The following is a 19,967-nucleotide window of genomic DNA, read 5'->3' as shown; positions in this document are numbered from 1 at the left end:
CCATGAGCTTCCATCAGACAGCACCTGGTGTGTCCATCCATGAATAGAGGCCACAGATGGCGGCCCTCATGTTAATTTTGCACCACTATAAATACCACAGGGACACTCAAAAGAGCTGTGTGTTAACAGTCTGCAGTATAACCTACTGGTGTCTACTGGTGCATCCCAGCTCCTGGTATAAGCTGGTACGTGACAGACAACTATCGCTCAGGACGTCACAATGGCGCCGTCCAGCTGAGATAATTCTTTTCCTGAACTTATCCCCTGGCATTGAGCTACGGGTAAATGTATTAGAATAGCTTATCTCAGCTGTAGACAGGTATGGTGATACAGAAGGTTAAGCTACTCACTCCTTGGGTGGTACCGGTTCCCAAGGTCTATCAACAACATAGCGTGGTACTAAACTGAGAATACAGTTAGATAATAGCAAGTCGGGATCATGTAATGAGACTAGTGATTGTCCATTTATAGATCTGCTGAGACACCATTAGTACCATCAGTATGACCTCCCTGAAGACTATTAATTAATCAAATGCAGTTAGGTGAACAGTAAATTTGAAAAGGCATAGCATTGAATAGCAACTTGGTCAGAAATTGGTTCGTGAGGAGAGCACTGTAGATAATTGAGGAGCTATTAGGTTAACCGACTGGGTTTAAATGTCATAACATCTGCAAACAACACTGGAGTGCCGACAGAGCTGACATTTGCTTCTCTGGCAATTAGGGGGTCAGATGAGGAGGATGGGTGTTATGTTAATACCAATTAAATGCTTGATTTATTTGAACTACATAGAACTCTAACAAACAGGGAGGTAAGTAACAGGGAGGTCGATAATGACAACATCGAAGCTTATTCGTGGTGGGCGGAAGGATTCGTCCAGGTCAGGATTAACTGGCTTTGTTTTCTTACACAATAAAAAGGCATACAAATGAATGGAGACAAAGGCATAGATCAAAAAGAAAAAAATATTTAATTTAAAAAAATATATTTTAAATGTCATTACTTAAGCTCCAACACTGTGGAATAAACTTGTGATGGAATACAGTGGAAATAAGTCATGAATCAGTCGAGTCTATGTTTCAGTTTGACTGACAACCTCATAGGTGCACTGTAGAAAGCCTGGTCTTCTTGTCTCCCTGCATGGGAAAAATGTCTGTGATCCAGTACCGGAACAGTGAAACAACTGCAGTGGTTTCATCTAAAAAACACAAAGAGAGCAACATTTCAGTTCCAGCTGAGACTGCTGCTGACAACACAATACCAGAGGAACAGTCAGAGTTTTCACCAAAGGATCTCCAGTGTTCAAATCCACTTCCTACCTGTCTGCATGTCGACATTCAACCTAACACTGAGTCTTTCTTTTTCTTCTTCTTAAAAACCTTCATTCTATTGAACATATTCAGAACAGTATAAAGTGGTGCAGTCAAGCTGATGTCATTTATGAGCGGAACTCCAGGGTGCAGTAAAATATGCTCAAAGAAAACCTGCTTTAGACCTGCTCCTGCACTCAACTGATTGCCACTGTGAAGGCAGGGTGATAAGAGTGAGGAGAGCTTCAGTGAACTCAGTTAAAGAACATAAAAAAAAAAAAAAGCACACCTCTTTACAAGCACACGGATTACCTCCTGCATAGCAGTGGATGTGGATAACATTAAAATACAGAATGCTACACTAAAAAAGTGGAACGAAAAATCAAACCATCTTAAATTGTCATATAATAATAATGAGGAATCGTGAAATTACAGCACGGATGACGGTGCTTTTGCCTAAAATGCTAAGGTAGCAAAGTAAATCTTTACAAACTACATTCATTCACAACCTGCTGGTGGAGTTTTATTCACACAGCAGCATTTAGAAAGACTGAATTGAAGCATAACTCGTGCAGTATGAGGTGGGTGTAAAAAGCTTTCAGGCAGGTGTGGTGCAGGATAGGCACGACTAAAGCAGGCTCTATTTTGCGGGCTCTAGCATCCTGTTTTATGACGCTGTGTTGTCTTGGCAGACTGCATTGCAAATGATCATTACGGAGACTGATAGGCAGAGACAAGCGTCACTTTGTGGCCGCCGGTATGGCAATGGCCTGAATCTCCTGTCTGGTCTCTCTCTCTCTCTCTCTCTCTCTCTCCATTGCTTCCTTTGTGTGTGAACAACCTCACACACATACACTTGTGTGTGCGTGAGAGCAGCAAAGTCCCTGCTGATCCTATTATGCAGCCAACTAGCCAACCATGCAGACGCACAAACATGCACAGGTGAGAACGCGTCTGGGGACTCGTGAGAGATTTTGGCAGAGTAGAAGCAGGATGAACAAGTTGAAACATGTTAGTTAACTCATACCTGTGTGTGAGACGTAATATGGACAAGACCAGATCAAGTATTGCCAATAAAGGGCAGGTGTGTGCAGGTAAAGACGCATGAAGGCAAGTAAGGGCAGGTATAAACAGGTGAACAATAAAGATCTATGTAAGGGCACATAAAACAGAAGGCAAGAAGGGACAGACAGAGGCATGTATTAACCTGCAGGGGCAGGTCATTGAAGTGCCTGAAGCAGAACCCAGCAAGAGGAGGCCAATGCGCACAAGGATGGGCATGAATGCATGTCACAAGCATGGAGCAGCAAAGATTTCGCTTTCGTGTGATGGAACATTTCATGACACGATGCGTCACTGACCTGCAGACATTGAAGATGTGTTGTAGAGCTTCTCCAGTGCCTTTTCAAGTTCATCCGTCTGTTTCTGCTGAACAAAGGCCTTAAGAGCGTACAGCTGCTTCAGAACAGAGGCGGGCTTGCGTCCACTGGCTATGCCGCTCAGGAGGTCGTCCACTACTCCAGACAGGAGATGAAGCTTGTCTACACGCAACGAGGCTGAAGGAGCATAGAAGAAGAATAAGACGTGAGAGGTGGTTTGTTAATTCAAGAATCTGAATTTAATATGTTATCTAACATCAGAGATGCAGCTGTTTAAGACACATTCATAATTTTTTTTTACTTTGTTTTTTCAAACCGCCTCCAATACACGTAAGTGTCTAGACTCTGTGTCATCACAATAGAAAAACATCAGCAGTTTATTATTTCATTTACAAACCAGACTGGGTGCATCTTATATCTCTGCACTCTCGCCATTTATTCTTAGTTTAGCTCATTTACACTGCTGCTGTACCAGGTACTGAGGAGCCTTTCTCCTATTTTGCACACAAGTCATGGCTTAATCTTCAGCACACCCTGCAGCTTAATGAACTTGTTTTTCTGGGTGAGTTCAAAGCCCTGATTAAAAAACTCAGTGACTGAAGAGAGCGATGGCTTTCTGCTTCAGCTGAATGTTTTGTCAGTCTGCCACAAATCATCCTCATACTAAACATGACTTGCAGCCTCTATAATAACTAAAACACTGTAACTTGTAACGGTGGACCATCATGGATCGGCTTCCTTTAAAATATTACAATCTTTTAGCACGTGAGCGCTCAGATGCAGACAAGCCTATCCATCTACTATATTCTAATGGCAGTGCAATTTTAGCTATTACACTTCCATCCAATTACTGACGCTATGTTTTTGACTGCTTGTTTTGTTCATGCTGGCAACGTCACATCGTGTCTCAAAGAAGCAAAGATGGGCAGTGAATTCTGTACAACAGTTTTCATTAAAAGGCTTTCAGCATTTGGCAGAATTCAATTATGTGTTTACAAACTTCATCTTAGAAAGGCCTGCAGCTTTGTGCATCATAGCACCAAAAATTAATCAAAATCAAGCTATTCCTTGGCAGGGTGTCAATTTTCCAAGTATTAACATTAAATGAGCACAAGCTTTAGAAATGGCTTCAAGCTTTAGTGCAGAGAACAGCTGAACCAGCTGATCCAAAAAGGCTAGCACCGCTCTGCTTAATACTTACAGTCTGACATATAGATTTCCATTGTTGTCCTGAGGAAGTCTGATACCTCAGCAGCTCTCCTCTTGTTATTTTCCTCCTCCTCCTCCTCGCCCTCCTCCTCCTCCTGTCCATCTTTTCTGTATGTGAACTCCAGAGCAGCAGTCCGTGGCATCAGCCCCGTGGAGAGCAGCTTCTCTTTGTGCCGTTTCTTCTTCAGCTTCCTCTTCCTGTTTTTGCTAATGCACTCTCCTCTCTCATCCACGGGCATCTGGATCTGACCTGAGCTGGACTCTATCACTGGATCTTTCCCAGAGTCTTGATGGAGCGATGGTTTCCTTTTCCTCTTCCTTCTCCTCCTTTTGTGCTCTTCTTCTTCCTCTTTATCTTGGTCTTCATTACTATCATGGACGCTCTCCTCTGTGGGCAACAAGATCTTGATTAGGATCAAAACATTGTGAAACTTAAACAGTCTTCATATGCACCCCTACTTCACTCCAAGTCACAATCGTAATTGTCAGATTCTTCTGTTCACATTTTTAAAGGAACAGATTCTGTGCCACTTTCAACAGCTGGATGAGGAAGATGTGCCTACAGAACAGTAGGGGGTTTGAGTCCCAGCAACGTCCAATAATGTGCCGCTGAGGGCTAAGAGACTGCAGGTTTCCTCCCATGCCAATCACCGTACCAGCTGATTCCAGTAATTAGATACTCTGCATTGTAGCTGATTGCATTCTCATCAGCAAAATCAGTTGCCGACTGAAAAGGAACTTGCTGAATCTCGGCAAACACGTGGAACAAACTTAAGAAATAAACAAAGCCAGGACACAACAGGTGGAGTATCAGAGTTTAGTCCATGAATCCACCTGCATAGCCTCAGCTTCATTGACATTTCAGGCTGACTGTGGAGGTTTGACCGGTATGATCGTCCGTTGGCGGCTGCAGCATGACGTTGTGCTGCGTTTTTTCCTAAAGCTGCAATCGGCTCAACTTCTCCGCTGCAGGTTGCTCCATGACGTCCGCAAACCCTGCATCCAAGACGGACAACGCCCACTCGAATGAATGGTAAAAGCGCCATTTTGACAGCAGCACCGGATCCTGTCTGAATGTACTTTTATGGTGTTAAGTAATGGCAAAGATATTATGTCAGAGTGTTGTTAACCTTTGAACTTTTGGTATAACTTCATTGTTTATGTATCCCACTAAACATATGTGTTGCTGCATTAATTTTTCAAGTTTCAGCCACAACCACTGCCGGTATGGAGTCATATAAACATCCCATCAGTGTTGAGTCTCTCACTAACCGTGAGCCCATAAAGAAACTGAACTCTCGCTGGCTGAGAGGCTTTCTCTCCACTTCGTCACACCTCCTCTCACTTAACAACTCAAGAGACGTCGAGAGGTCAGAGATCACCAGCTCCCATCAAATTCTTAGTGACCCGTTCACGCTGCCGAGCAGTGAACTGGCTAGCAGCCAGAACATAATGCAGCTGAGAAAGTGGCAGAGCAACACCGACCAATACTGAAAAGCAATTCGAGAGGTAGCCACTGTTCGATTTAGTCTTACATGGTCGATGACAAACTAAAGTCACTTACAGGACTTGTCTACGGGAGGTGAAAATGAACTTGAACTTCAGTGCTGACATCACTGCTGTATTTTTGTTTCTTGTCTGATAGACCATCTGGCCAGCGCTGTCCTGTTTGCTGCACTGAGTCACATCTTTTCCAGAGTCTGTATAAATATGCTCTATTTATGGTGATCATTTTATTAATTTTGTCACTATTTGGTAGATTAAAAATGAACCAAAATATTTAATCAACGATGTGTTGCTCAGCATAGAGGAAAAGAGAATTACATCAAGCTTCATTAAGAGCCGCATCAATCATACAGTAGATATCAAGGAACTGAAAAAGAGTAAGAGAGAATCATTTTTGTCGTGGCATGATAACTTAAAGAGACAGTAGTGCACATTCCGGTAGTTTCCCTCTGGTTAAAAACGCCAGCATATAATTATGGAAGAAGCTTTAGATGACTTATGTTTCATGTCCCTGTCTAAGACTACATCCTCAGACTGCACTGCAACAGTGCAAACGCAGTGTGGATAAACGCTGAATAATTCCATAATCATTACTGTATCACACCAATCTGCTCTCTCTTTAATATTATATTGATGGATTTAGTTTCATGAAACCTTTATGAATCCCAACCCAAGCAGACTTTAAACAGGACTTTGGATTGCAATTGTTCTATCAAGGCGTGCTGCCCACTAAATCAAAAAAATGTGATTCAATTACGGCGCTGTTAGGCTGACGAGTGCAATTAATCAAACTTAACCTTGTGATTCATTGTAGTGGGCACCTTTAGACACTGCGCTGTCTCAGCCAACAAATCTCTTCTGTTTCATTCACAATGGTAAAGCAGAGGCCTGTCAGGTGGATGGAGGTCTGTATTAAGGAAGGTGATGGGTACAGAGACAACACGTGTAACGAGCCAAGACTCTTATTAACGTATGATTATTCTACCGGTACAGGCCAAGAGGAAGTGCAAGCAAAATAAACTGTTTTTAATTATGAATATCAACTTCAGTGTGTGTGATTTATGTTTGAATCAAACTGCCAGCCAACTCTATTCATCACAGGTCAAAAACATCTTGACATTAACGTCAACTCCCAATCCTGAATCGACGAGGGGTGTAAAAGTTTACCCTGACAAACAATACATTTAATAGACAAAGTAAAAACCTCCCAGGCTCAAACACCATCTGTGCCGCATTCATTCAAGTTCTCCTCAGTCCAGAAACACAATTGATCATCACATCTGTTTCCCTTAGCTGGTGGTGTGGCAGAGACAATCCAGAAGAGTGACTTTAATAGAGTGTGCCAACCTGGAGAAACCCCACATGCCGTAAATCTCCTAGCTTTATGGCGCACATCGCAAGTACATAAACGTAAGATTATCGTCGTCTTACCAGCTGGGTCTTCGGCACTATTTACACTTTGTAGCTGGGGGAGTGTGACTGATTTCTCTAAATCCGTCTTGTAGTCTGGTGGAGGAGGTAGAACCGTGTACATCCGCCTGCCTAGATTGGCTGCACTCTGTGTCTTCCCTGCATCTGCTGAGACAGACATGGCAAATAAAAGAAGGTAAATAAGTCCCAATGGTAAGAGCAGCAGGGTGGCAGCAGTTTGGCACGTATGGTGAGTTGATATGTTAATGTCTGCAGTTTGAAAAAGAGGATCAAAGGGAGATGCCAGAAATTAAAGATTGCTCTTGTGTAAGCAGCAGGTGTGTGAACAGAATATAATCTTACCAGCGGCCGTGTCCTCTTGAGAGGCTTTTCTTTTCACATTTTTGGCTAGGGTCTCTACAAAGCGTGGTGGGCTGGGCTCCTTCTCCAATTTGGGAGCTGCTGGGTAAAGCTTCTGGAGTACTTTGGATTCAAACACTAATTCATAACACAGAAAACAAAAAAACACACAGGAACATGAGTGGAAAGAGGTATTATTTTATAAAAACACACAGGAACATGAGTGGAAAGAGGTATTATTTTATCGTATTTACTATTGCTTTTTTGATATTTTATTATGTATATTTTGCTTTATAGTATATTTTTATTCTTTGTTGTCACTTGTCACTTTGTGTAATGCTGCTGCTGCACTATAATTTCCCAGCTTGGGATAAATAAAGTATATCTATCTATCTATCTATCTATCTATCTATCTATCTATCTAAAGAGGGTGGAAGTAAAGACACTGGCATGTTACAAGTTTAACAATGCAATACAGTTGGAGTGTGGAGTGGGATCATGTTGCACAACAAGTTGAACCTCGTGTGTGTTTCCAGTGTAAACAAAGGATGCAGTCAGTGAAGCAGGCGAGGTGCTGCTTTATGGATCATAATGAGACAATAACAACAGCACAGCACCCCTGAATACACGTCCACTCACTTAATTTTAAGTAATGTTGCCACTACAGTCAAAGCTGACGCTTATATTTAAGAAGTCAGCGTAACCTGCTGTCCACTAGCGGAACACGTGCGTTTGTTTACAACGTAGCTGCAAACACGAGACTTAGCCACGCAGCCTAACAATACAGGAGCTACTGTATGAGATCATATAAATAATGACAATGCTCACCTTCTTTTCTATGTGCCATATTGACACATATATATATTTAGTCGTCTGAGTGCGAGCGAACGGAAACTTCAAATCCTGTGGCTAAAGCTAACTCAGCTAGCTGAGCTAGTTTCTAAAAACAGCACACAGCGATGACGTAACGCAGCTGAAGACATTCAGACTTTAACAAAAATAAAAAATAAACCTGTCGGGTACGCCTGTCAAAGTGCAGTAATGCTGTGAATCCTCCTCCACTCAGTCCAGCAGACTCGACCCCACTCTGTCTCTGTCTCTGTCCGCACAGGAAGAACTCACTGTCCGGTTCGAGTCCCGCCGGGTCACATTCAAACTAATGGCAATTTAACTTATTATCACATTTTAGAAGAGACACGTGGCCTTTATACTAAACATCTATACATTGTTTTAATCAGTGGGATCCACGCTTCAAATCGGCTTATAAAGCAGCTTGTTCAACATAGTGTGTGGATTGTGTATTTGATGAAAAGATGCAGTTTCAGCGACACGAATTAGGATGTAAAGTCAAGTTTGCATGCGCTTTTAAGCGCCAAAACGATCAATCCCGTTTTATTTCTGTGCTCGGTTTTAAACTTTCCTGCATGCATCCTCCGTGCATGAGTGTGATGTATCAGACTAGAGCTCCCCGTGTGTTCGAGCCCTGTAATGACAGCGGTTTTGTTTGGGGCGTGCGCACACCGAGCCAGCTGTAGGACGGGGTGGGAAGCGAGATGTGAATACAAAGCAGGCGCCTCATGGCTCAGCATCAGCACCGGGTTGAGTTAGGATTTGCGCACCCTCCAAACTTGGCTTGGGACCTCAGCATGTGAACGGGCTTTGCAGGAGGAGGATCCACCTAGAATGTCAGCTCTGAAGAAGGTAAATCCCTCCCTTTCTCTGTCTTCTTGATATTTGAGCACATATTTAACTACTACCAATGTGCAGGATTCAAACATTGTATTTGATCTTTCTACAGTAAATGAGAAGATGTATGCAGTAGTGAAAAATGGGTGTGTGTTTGAGCAGTTTGGTTGCAGGATTTTCTTAGTTGTGTAAGATAATCAGACTTTTGGACTATTTGCTTTTTCAATGCATTATAAAAACCCTTCTGTTATCATTTAAACTATATTAAGTAGCATAATGTAATTTGCTTAAATATGATCAGCCATCATAATAAACAAAATACAATTTGATGTTTGCATGACTTGTGCACGCTCTGATTTGCCTCATGGATGTCGTTCCCGCTCTTATAAAGAGGAGGCTTGGATGAGGAGCAGGCATTAAAAAAAGCTCCTCTTAGTAGAAGGTTAAGTTCTCAAATGGGCATTAATGTCAGGTTTGATCTTCCCCAGACTCCTCCTGTTGTGCACTGTCATGTAATACTGTACACCAATGCTGACTGTAGTCTCTGTGGGTGGATGGGCTTCACTGACTGTGTCTTGACAGAAAGCCCAAGCCCAGCACCAAACATCCTGAATGAGAGTGGAGCTCTGGAGGAGTTGTAGGTAATGTAAGAATCAAGGGACTACACAGACCTGTGTAAACATGTTACATAACACCTTGCAGTGAACAAAAGCATTGAACAGCGTATGCACAATACCCACAAGGCTTCGGATTATTCAAGTAGTGAAACTTGTGAATGGGTGATTATTACTAGTGTAGATCAATCAAGCCTCTTTTCTTGTTGAGTGATGCTGCAAGATTAGAAATAGTTAACCGCCTGTGTGTGTGTGTGTGTGTGTGTGTGTGTGTGTGTGTGTCAAAAGCTTGTCATCACTGTCAGTTGTGCACTGACACATCATATTGTTTAAGATTCAGCGCATTTGCACGTATCAGTGTCTCAGCTCTATGATTGAGCGCACAGAAAAAAGGGGAAGTTGTATAGAATGGTGCCGAATCCACAGCAAATACACAAGCACTCAGCACACACTGTGAGTGACAAAATGCTGGCTGCCAGCACTCACATAGTCAGACATCATAATCACAGAGGTGCTAAAAATAGTGGACCATATTCATTGCAATGCTTTAGAAGCTCAATAGAGTTATTGCTGTACACCCTCCTGGCTACAAGTTTTATCAAGGTACTTGACGATGCTGTAATCCTACCTTTCTCAATAATATAAAAAGTCTTTATTTTTAGACAGTAGTGGTCATCTGGTCTTTCTTCATTGACACACAGCTGCTTGGGTGAAACTTTGACGTGTAAGCGATGGTTGTTTTTACCCTCTAGCCTCTGAAACGAAGGGTGCGTCGCAAAGCAGTTCATACATGGAAACTGCATTTCCTGCCATAGTAACACAAGCGTGTTTTATTTTGGTTCTTAGAAAAGTATCCCGTGTTCATTCATTATGCAGGTGGAGAGTAGTGCTAGAGAGGCAGTGGTAGCAAGCATTGAGGAGAAATGCAATTACTTTTAATCAATAAGGAGGGCATCTGAGTGTGTGTGTGTGTGTGTGTATGCATATTGTGTATATCTAAAAGAGAGGGGATCTGTGGGTGGACAGATGCCAGGTGGCAGGTGAGAAATTCATATCACCTTTATAAGTCCTTATGTGACTGAAAAATAAATTACTTGTCACTTACCAGCTCCTGGGGAGGTGGCACCTTTCACCCCCACCCCTCCTCTCCTTTAAACCAGTCTGTCAATGAAAGCCTGATGATTCATGTGAGATGGAGCAATCTTTACTCGTCTTACCAGGCAAGATGAGACTCATTAAAAGCTGCCACTTATGTACAAAGAATAAAGAACAACAACAAAAAAACAAAAACAAATTGCAAACTGACACCCTCAGATGCTCTATTGGAATTGAAGGTAGCTTCTCTCGGGATATTTCCAACGCTGCTGTCAAATTGCTCGTGAACACGTCAATGCCCACAAAAGCAGACTCTCGCAGAGTTGTCAATGGGATGCTCGTGTGGACTTTGCCTACTTGGCAGTGACACGATAACGCTCTCATAATCTGTTTGAAGATGCATAGAAAACTTGAAATGCTACATTTATGCGTGTGTACATGTCATTTCGGGCCACATGGGGAGCGGTGGTGAATGTAGACTAGTCTGAGTAAAAGTCAGTGATGAAACATTCAGCAGGCTCTTCTTCATCCACTCACCGTGCATTACTTTCTCCCTCAGTGTCCCATTCGTCTCATCCTTCTTTTCTTTCACTTTAATACTTTCTCTTACCTAATCACGCACATGCATCTTCTTTTGTCTCTCTTTTATTTCGTCATACCTTCCCTGATGAATGCCCTCTCCCCTTCATCTGTAATAGTTTGGCTTCAGTAGAGGGATGCGGAGGGAATGGATGGGACAGAGCTTTATGAATCTAATAATGCATGAGAGCCAAGTGTGTGTATTGTGTATATACAGTATGCATCTGTGTATACTGCTGCACTACTCAGTTAATCACCTTTGTGCTGCGGTGGGCACAGATCTTTCTGATGAGTGGGTGTCCTTACACTCTCTCAGTTACCGCTATAGCTGCTACATAGCCAGGTCAGATATAACTCATTACAAAGTCTTTTAGCTGTTTACCTATTAGCTATTTGTATTTCTATCCTAACTAGACAGTCATATTTGAAGCAGTTATATTAAAATTTATTATGATTTTACCAGGAAGCTTATGTCAGCCAGATTGGTGCATTTTCATCCTAACAGCAGCTGTCCTTTGAAAGCTGGCACAGCAGCGATACTGCCCGTGTCTCTTGTCAGCTGCATGCCTTTGAAACTATCTTACTGGAGACAGTGTTAAATCATGTAACGGTCTAAAGGGAATTGTAATTTTGCCACCTAAAGCTCACAGTGTTAACACTGTCAAAATGTGAAATCTAATACTAATGCAAGTGCAAGACCTATATAACCGCAAGTGTACTTGAGGTCCTGTAATACCATTGCTGTTGACGAATGGCCCAGCTCTTTTATAACCAAATCTTTACCAGACCCTTTAGACTGAGCAGTGATCTTGAATATATCATGTAATAAAATGGCCCACTCCAGTAAAAGACATCAAGGCAGCAGAAGTTTTGATTGAGACAGGTTGATTGAGCTTCAGAGAATTACTTAGTGCTTTAATCGTCCAAGCGGTTTAACATAACTGCTGCTATTTCCATGAATACAGCACACCAAGGTGCATTACACCTTTTCTTCCTGCAGCTTTGGGGATAGGCCCTCATGGCAACGTTATAGGTTATTCTTGTAGATAATCTGCTAATGCACCACCCTCGAGTTTTAGGGAAAAACTTTGATCTATGTCAGACCACTACTGTGCAAATACATCCCTGCTGCTCTTTCCAGATTCACCACCTGAGCATCTGAAGAAGATCTCAGCCGCACACATTCCCTTTCATCTACATGCCTATCTTTGTCTCTGCTGAAGTTCGAAATAAATCAGGTAAAAGTTGTACTTTAAGTTTGCAGCCTCCCTGTGTCCTGAATGAGCATTAATTCAACTGAAAACCGAGTTAGGAGTCATGTGGTGTTTTAGTGTAAATATCTGCTACCAAATGCGTTGCGGTGGCCCATATTCATGCTCTTCCTAAGAGAGTGGAGGGTACTGGAAAGGTGTATGTAAGGAAGGCTTTTCTTTAGATACACACTTCTGTGCTCAAAGCTGTTAGAGAGGTGTCAATTGACCTTATAGTCATTTTTGAGGCTCTAGGTTGTGGCATTGTGCTATTGGACTGCATTATGTTGAAATGTGTTTTTAGTATTTTGTCGACTTCTGTGTGTCATATCTCTTTCAGCTATTGCCAGGGTGAGTGGTCACAGTTCAAATCTCATCTTCTGGGGCGCAGAAAGCACTTAAGGCACATGGAAAGAGCATTGAAATATACTGGAGTGACTCCACTTCCCGTCCGTTCTCTCAGTTCTCCATTAGCTACCTAGAGTTGCACTCGAGTTCTCAGCAGCAGGCGCCAAGATATCCTATTATACACTGCCACTTGTAATAATTCCCTGTCCCACTGCATTAATAGTGAATGGAGATAGGTAGTGAATCTGTAGGTTTGCACATGCATGCATGTGTCTGTGTCCTTTTTTGGTGCATTTTAAGTAGACAGGTATTCGCTCTGTGAGCGTACTGAAAGACCACTGAGCTTCAGGTCATGTGCAGAGCCATTAAATGAGTCTGGTTCATTGGAGCCTGACTTGTTTGGACACATTTACACCAAAGTCCAGTACAAGTAGGTTGTCAGGGTTTATGCACATCTCATCGGGGTCATCACTTGGAGAAAGAATAGAAGTTCCTCAACAAGAAAGACTCATTTTCTTATATGTTTTGATGTGCATGAGGGGCATAAGAGTTCAATCAGAAAGGCTATTTTTGATTCTCACTCTCCAGTCTCATGAGGCAGACTCCATCAAACAACACTTTTATTTCTGGGGTCATTTTCAGAGATAGCAGAGAGATATCAGAGAGTTTCTTCATGTACTCAAATGGTGTGTGACTCACCTGAGTCCACTCATTTCAGTTAATGAGCATGCATTTGGTTGTTTTTCTCGTCTTCCGCTTCTACCTCAACAGGCTTTGAGTTTGTCGCTTCTGAGTGCTCTTATACTGTATAAAAACTGTGTGAAAAGAGGCATGTAGCTCAATACTTACTTTGTCAAAGACCCTATATTTAAACTAGGGGTGTGCCATCGATGACGAGTTTAGATCAAGATTGTTATCCAAGGCGTCCACAATCTACTTCTCAGGCAAAGTGTAGAGATTGTTTACTAGTGGAACCGCAGTACATGTAGCCAACTAAATGGCTATGCTGATTGATTGCACTGCTTCATGTGGATCTTGAAAAGCATTATTTTCTGATTGTTATCTTTTGGATTCTGTTTACAACAAATTAAACTTAATTCAATATTGTGCTATAATGGGGCACATGGAGAAATTTAATTCTGGCTGTAGTCTAAAGGGCATTTTAAAACTGAGAAAAGAAATTGCAATTTAGGTCAGTCAGCAGTGAATTTCCACGTGCTACTTACAGTACTACTCTAGCATACAAGATCAGCTATGCCATTTTTTGCTACGACTAACTGCTTTATAGCTCCATTTGTCGGTTGATTAGTCGACGTAAATTTCCTCCGAACTCTGGTGGCCACTGTTTTTGCCATATGAGCATGAAAGTTGACATAAAGGTCAAGTGTGTGTGTGTGTGGGTGTGTGTGTGTGTGTGTGTGTGTGTTTGTGTGAGAAGATCCTGAGTCAATTAGCATTTTGTCAATCGAATCTTTTATTTTTGAGCTGTCATTGTACACAGTAATGCAGGAGCAACAACATGAATGGCTGCTAACTTTACAAACCAAGTAACTGAACTAACTGTGATAGAAATGGAGCACAGCATGACAGCAGACTGTGAGGGAGGGCAGCGGCTGCACCGGTGATGACTGTCAGTGAAGTCAACTAAACAACTTTTAAACCATATGGTGGTACAAGGTCCTCTGCTGTCATCCACTGTGATTGACTCTTTGGCTGAAAGTGCCGAAGCAGCCCGACAGGAGAGGTTGTGAATAAGCTAAATATGAGGTAGGCTAAAAAGTGTATCCTACTCTTTAGGCTCATAGGAGTTAAGGATGATGTTAAATTGAAACAAAAGGAAAAGTATAACTGAATCTTTTTGTTGAAACCTATTTAATCTGATTTGACTGATCAAATTTTAGGTCAGGTACAGCCCTAATTTGTGTTTTTGCCAGTTGACCAAAATAGACCATGGCAATGGAAATGGCACATAACTTTCAAATGGATTCACAAGATCATAATGTAAGCCAAAGGACAGCTGCCAATTGCTACATAATTTCATTGGTCCACAAAAATCTATCCATTCATTGGTTTACAAAGCTGTGCTCATACTGTGGCAACTGCAATGTTCTAACATCTACTTTAGGGGCGTTTAATGATGTCTTCACTGAATCCTTTTTCTTACAGCTTCAGGCTACAATCGAATGGCAACTGGTCCTATTGGAAGAGCATGATAGTAAACTGCTACAACACTTCCAAATGGAGCCTTTTATTAACTCACTGACTCAATGGGGTATGAAGACTCATTCACAAGATTGGGCCTCTAGTCCTAAGGGCACTGCTTTGGATTGTCTTTGAAGATCTATTATTTTATTTTATTTTTGGCTTTCTAATTAATTAGGATTTGATATAACCAAAGTTATTTATTTCATATATGGCTGGTCTTTGTAAAAGAAACATAATGGTTTTAAACTGTGATTTTTAGATTTGAATGAAATCAGCTGTTCAAGTCTCTGAATAATGTGAGAAAACAAATCTGTACAAATACCCAAAATATCAAGACAGATTCTTGCCTTTGTACTCCCAGTTGTCCCCATTATGTTTTCATAGGATTGTCCTGGTATTTCTTCTAAATCTGGGTGACATAAATCCTCTCTTCTTCTCATCCCAAAGACAAACAAATGGATGCCTAACACATTTCCTCATATGAAATTAGATGCCATGCCTGCAGACTCCAATCCTTTTAAAGCGTAAATGAGAGGCAAGTGACAGAAATGTGTGTCAAAAACACTGAAGAGTGTTCCTGACATTCGTTTCCACACTCCTCCAGTTCAAGTCTCTGCCAGCCAGCCAGCCAGCCAGCCAGCCAGCCAGCCAGCCAGCCAGCATCAATTATAACTGTACATCATGCAGCTGTTTGAGTCATTACAAACCAATCACTGTATCACTGCAGAGATAACTTTTTTTTATTCATCACGCAACACTTTTCATCACTTGTGTACTGAGAGTACTTTCATGTAAAACAGTTAAAAATGATGAAACATAAGGATGCACTTTAGTCCAATAAATAATATGAAGTCACTATTACTATAACAATAACAACAATGCAATGTAACAATTTCAGTTAATCTCTTTAGTGAACTTTCTTCTCTCTTACTGTATTACCAAAGTCATGATCATTTGGTGGGTTTCTGCTTGAAAAATAATAAATAAATTAATACATTTCTATTATTTATTCTGTAATTTAATAAATTCAATGAAACACAATGTAATGTAGTTAAACCTACTTTTCAGCCCAGACTATGTTACCAATCTACGCTGACCTGTCAAAACTAAATGTCACAAGCTAAGAAAAAACTGTCTGATTTTGTGACAATGCACTTTTCAGATAATTAAGTGTCATATCGAATCATTTAGAAGAAGTAGAATAATTTTCTCAATCCATGATGGAACATTTAATACTTTGGTTTATCTGAAAAAATCAAACACATAAAATCTAAAGATAGATTGTTTGTCCTGAGCTCAGCCAGCAGAGTCTACAATAGTGTACCATTCATATACTGGACTGCCAGTGCTCAATTTAACATTTGGCCCAACTTCATAATCAAATTTTCATCTGCCAATATGTTCAGTTTGTCCCAAGTGCACGTATTTCTGATGAAATGGCTACAATCTCTATTAATACAGTAGCCTCTGCTAATAATAGCATAACTAATAAGGGTTGCAGATACCATCAGTCCAAACAAAAAAACTGGGCTAAAAGTGTTTATGATGGTGCAACAAGACACTTGGACTCATACAAGAACCACTTGTATGAACAGATTTATTCTTCAGTGGCCTGAATGGTTGTTTGTCTCCATGTGTCAGCCTTGTGATGAACTGGCGTTTTGTCCAGTCGCCCAATGCCAACTGGGATTGGCTCCAGCCCCTTGTGACACTGATAAGTAGCTAAGATGGACGGGTGATTTTTATTGGCTTATTTTGACACAAACAACCTTTACCTTTCAGTGCAGTTTTTAATTTTAGTCTCTGTCCCACAGTGTATTGTAGTGAATGATAATCTCTAGTATAGAGTGTCATGTCCCCTTGACCACTTCCCATATTAGTCATGGGCAGCTTTTTTCGTGTCTAAATTTATGTTAAACCATTCCCTCTTTATCAGTACAGTACTCAGTACAGACCTGCTCTGATGACCCTGTACTATATTTTCAGGTAATTGTTTTAGGTTTTTTTTTTTATAGCACTACTGATACTGCAAAGCTTGTTATCTTTCTTTCTGCTCGAAGCTCTGTGGTGTGAAAGTCTTTTCTCTTCACTCTTCACATTTTTGTGAATGAAACATGCCCACGCACACACATTAGAAGCAGGTGGATTTCATCCAGCTGAAATGAGCAATTTACTACAGGTTTGTCCAATTAAAAGGGTTTTGGTCGCTTTGAACACTCATACAAGGAGATCTAAGAGAGTGAGAGTGCATGTGGCCATGTTAAGTCCATTCAAACAGAGTTTGAGGGTCAGGTAGGACAAACGCAGTTTATAAAGTGTTTATATTATGGCAGGATTACCTCTTGATATGCTGCTGGTCAAGTATAAAATGAGACTAGATGATAAGACAATGTGCTGGAGGCCCTCCTGTATGAATGATGCAGTGGGTTGATATCTCATTGAACGTCCCACAGAGACGAGTCATTCAGGTTAATTTCTCCTTTTTTATTCCTGGTCTTCTCCCTCTTTTCAAGAGGTACCTTTTTATATAGACTCCTCTCTTTAATTAAAGGGGACACTTATCTGATCAGTCTTGTTCAGTCCCAGAGAGAAGTGAAATAACTCTAGGAGACAGAGGAGAATGAGATAACCACTGAGTGCAAATGTAAAGGAATGCTAACAATATCATGAGGAGAGAAAAAAAATGGAGCTGAAAGAAAGAGGAGGAGGTCTGTCTATATTACAAAAGTCATTTTGGACAACAATGAGCCTGTCAGTCAGACAGAAGCACAAAGAGGGCATTGATGGCACCTGCTGAGCCACCTCCGCATCTCCTTCTTTGTTTCAGTTCACTTCTTTCTAGTATAAATCCTCCATGTTTGTGCCTCGTGAATGCCAGTAATGGTATTCAGTGTCACAGCGAGGCTTAACAAAAGTGTCACCACACAAAAAAAACTGAAACAGGATATTTTGTTTATGCCTGTCGCCGCCTGTCTTCTGTTCATTTGCAGAAAGCAGGTGATGATAGCAAAATATTAGCAGCTAAGAAACAACTTTGGATTGATACCATTTTTAAAGGACTCTTCAAAGAGTAGCTTGTAAGCATGCATTATTGATTAGTATGACCACCTCAGGCTTGTGAATGGTCCAATAATTGACTGTTGCATTTGCTGTTACAACTTCCTGGCATAGGGGAGCTGCTGATGGAGCAGGGAAAGCTTCTAAAATTGGCCCGTTGACGTGACCACACCAGATTGACTGATAACATTGCCAACGCCCCCTCCCCACCCTACCCCATCTCTATACTGCTCTGTCCCAATGCACTGTTAGTGCATCAAACTTTCACACACCATTTAACCCACCTTTGACTGCTTGTAGACTGAATCACACAGTTGAAAATAAACCCTCCACACACATATTCTCGCCGGTACCATCATTTAGTGCTCCACTGCTTAGATCATGGTGCAGAAGAATGGGCCTAGATAAATACGGGAGCAGCTCCTTTTGATGCAAATGGTGTGAGAAAGTGAGTCTGTTGCTGCTCTGTAATTGTGGGTCACAGCATGCATCAGTGATTTTCCTATGAACTCTACCTTGTTTATCTGCTTTGAGCCGCTGTGATATTAACATCCTTCTCTCTCCCTCTCTGTCTCTCTCTTTCCTCCACCTCCTCCGATGTTTCTTGGAAGGTGTTGCCAGGCATACTGCAGAAGCATTGCTGTATCTTACCAGACAGGAACACAGGTAAGGGCCAAACAGATGTCCCGTCTACCAGTCACACACACACACACACACTTACACACACACGGTGCTGAGACAATCAGTGGGAGTAATGAGTAGGTGGTGATGGTGGGGAATGGATGCTCAGTGGGTGGGTCACATTTGTCTGTCTACCTGTTCTTGTGTGCGCTCCAAACATCTGTAAGCTCAGACCTCGTCTGCTGGCTATATGCAGTCTTCCTGATTGATGATTTATAATTTTGTTATACAGTGACTTACCGTTCTTAGTATTTGGCCACAAACTGATCCCTTTATCACTGAGATTCTTACTATAATGTTCTTTTATTGCTACTACACAATAGCAACATTTCAAACGGCTCTAAGCACATATGGGGTTCTCTGTGTGGCCTTATTTGTTCCACTTACATGTCAGAGGGAAAGATAAACTGGGGGGCAGTTATTGCGAACTTGTGATGATGACAGGCTTCTTCACATTATTGCAGGTGTGAAGAGATTGCTGATGAAATTGAAGAGCAGGGAGATATACTCAGGTACCTGGCCGCAGTCCTCACAATAATGACTTCTTCTACCTGCCTCTCTGTGCGTCCACTTTCAGCGACTCAGCCTCTCTAACCTCTCAACTGCAATGAGACTGCATGCACATGGGCTCCCACACCATCCATCCCACTAACAAAACCTCACTAATGCTGCTCCGACGCGCGTCGGCTTTTGCAGCGTTTCGCTCGTTTGTCAGACTCATGGCCATTTTGTCATCTTAGTAATAACTGCTTTCAGCAGTGAACTTGTGTCCTCTGTTTTGCACTTTGCTCTGCAAACAGTACAAGAGTGATGTCCACCATAGAGCGTTGTGTTTCTCCAGTCTCTGCCAGGTGTGAGACAGATGTTGAACAGTCGAGCAAGGGCGCAGCAACCTTGGCGATGAAGAGAGACTTGGAAAATTCTTATGAGTTTTAAGTGTTGAAGCTTGGAAACTCTGAGTTATAACTGATAACCGAGAGGAATTTTTGCAACGTGAAATTGATGTTTGGTGGGACATAGAGGCAAGATAATCTGCACGTAAGCAGATAAGACAAAACCTGCAAACCGATAGTTTGTAGCATAAAAGTTCTTTAAACCAGTCCTGGGTCAAATCTTAATCCAATCTACTTTATTCTCTATTTAAAGGGTGCCAGATAGGGATAGTGGAACTGTTGCTGTTGTGCCGTGTAAGTGTGATCAGCAACAAAAAAGTGATTTACGGATGTTAGCTAAAGTTTTAGTGGAATGTACAAGTGCAAGACTTAAATTTCCCTGCA

General features: G+C 41.6%; 2 protein-coding genes across 4 annotated transcripts in view; one reads left to right on the top strand and one right to left on the bottom strand.

Moving 5' to 3' along the window:
• Positions 1–928: 928 nt before the first annotated feature.
• On the bottom strand, positions 929–8,293 carry erich1 (glutamate rich 1). 3 transcript variants are annotated; one of them, XM_027275122.1, is made up of 6 exons: positions 8,188–8,293; positions 7,179–7,313; positions 6,837–6,983; positions 3,892–4,287; positions 2,673–2,867; positions 929–1,199 (listed from the first exon to the last, which is right to left on the bottom strand). In XM_027275122.1, the coding sequence occupies exons 3-6, from the start codon at positions 6,937–6,939 to the stop codon at positions 1,099–1,101; spliced, it is 795 nt and encodes a 264-aa protein (XP_027130923.1). In that variant the 5' UTR covers positions 6,940–6,983; positions 7,179–7,313; positions 8,188–8,293; the 3' UTR covers positions 929–1,098. The 3 variants fall into 3 exon arrangements, with proteins under 3 accessions (XP_027130923.1, XP_027130922.1, XP_027130921.1); XM_027275121.1 differs by having other exon boundaries at positions 6,837–6,980; positions 8,004–8,276; XM_027275120.1 differs by having other exon boundaries at positions 8,004–8,273.
• A 325-nt stretch (positions 8,294–8,618) lies between these two features.
• dlgap2a (discs, large (Drosophila) homolog-associated protein 2a) overlaps positions 8,619–19,967 on the top strand; it is a 155,551-nt gene continuing 144,202 nt past the window's right edge. Inside the window, exons 1-3 of the mRNA XM_027275119.1 lie at positions 8,619–8,876; positions 18,621–18,675; positions 19,155–19,202. Of these exons, the coding sequence (XP_027130920.1) occupies positions 8,859–8,876; positions 18,621–18,675; positions 19,155–19,202 (121 nt within the window). The 5' untranslated portion in view covers positions 8,619–8,858. The remainder of the gene's footprint in view (positions 8,877–18,620; positions 18,676–19,154; positions 19,203–19,967) is intronic.

The sequence above is a fragment of the Larimichthys crocea genome, chromosome XXIV (assembly GCF_000972845.2).
Source record: "Larimichthys crocea isolate SSNF chromosome XXIV, L_crocea_2.0, whole genome shotgun sequence".
Classification (NCBI taxonomy): Eukaryota; Metazoa; Chordata; class Actinopteri; family Sciaenidae; genus Larimichthys; species Larimichthys crocea.
This window is presented reverse-complemented; position numbering and strand designations above follow the sequence as displayed.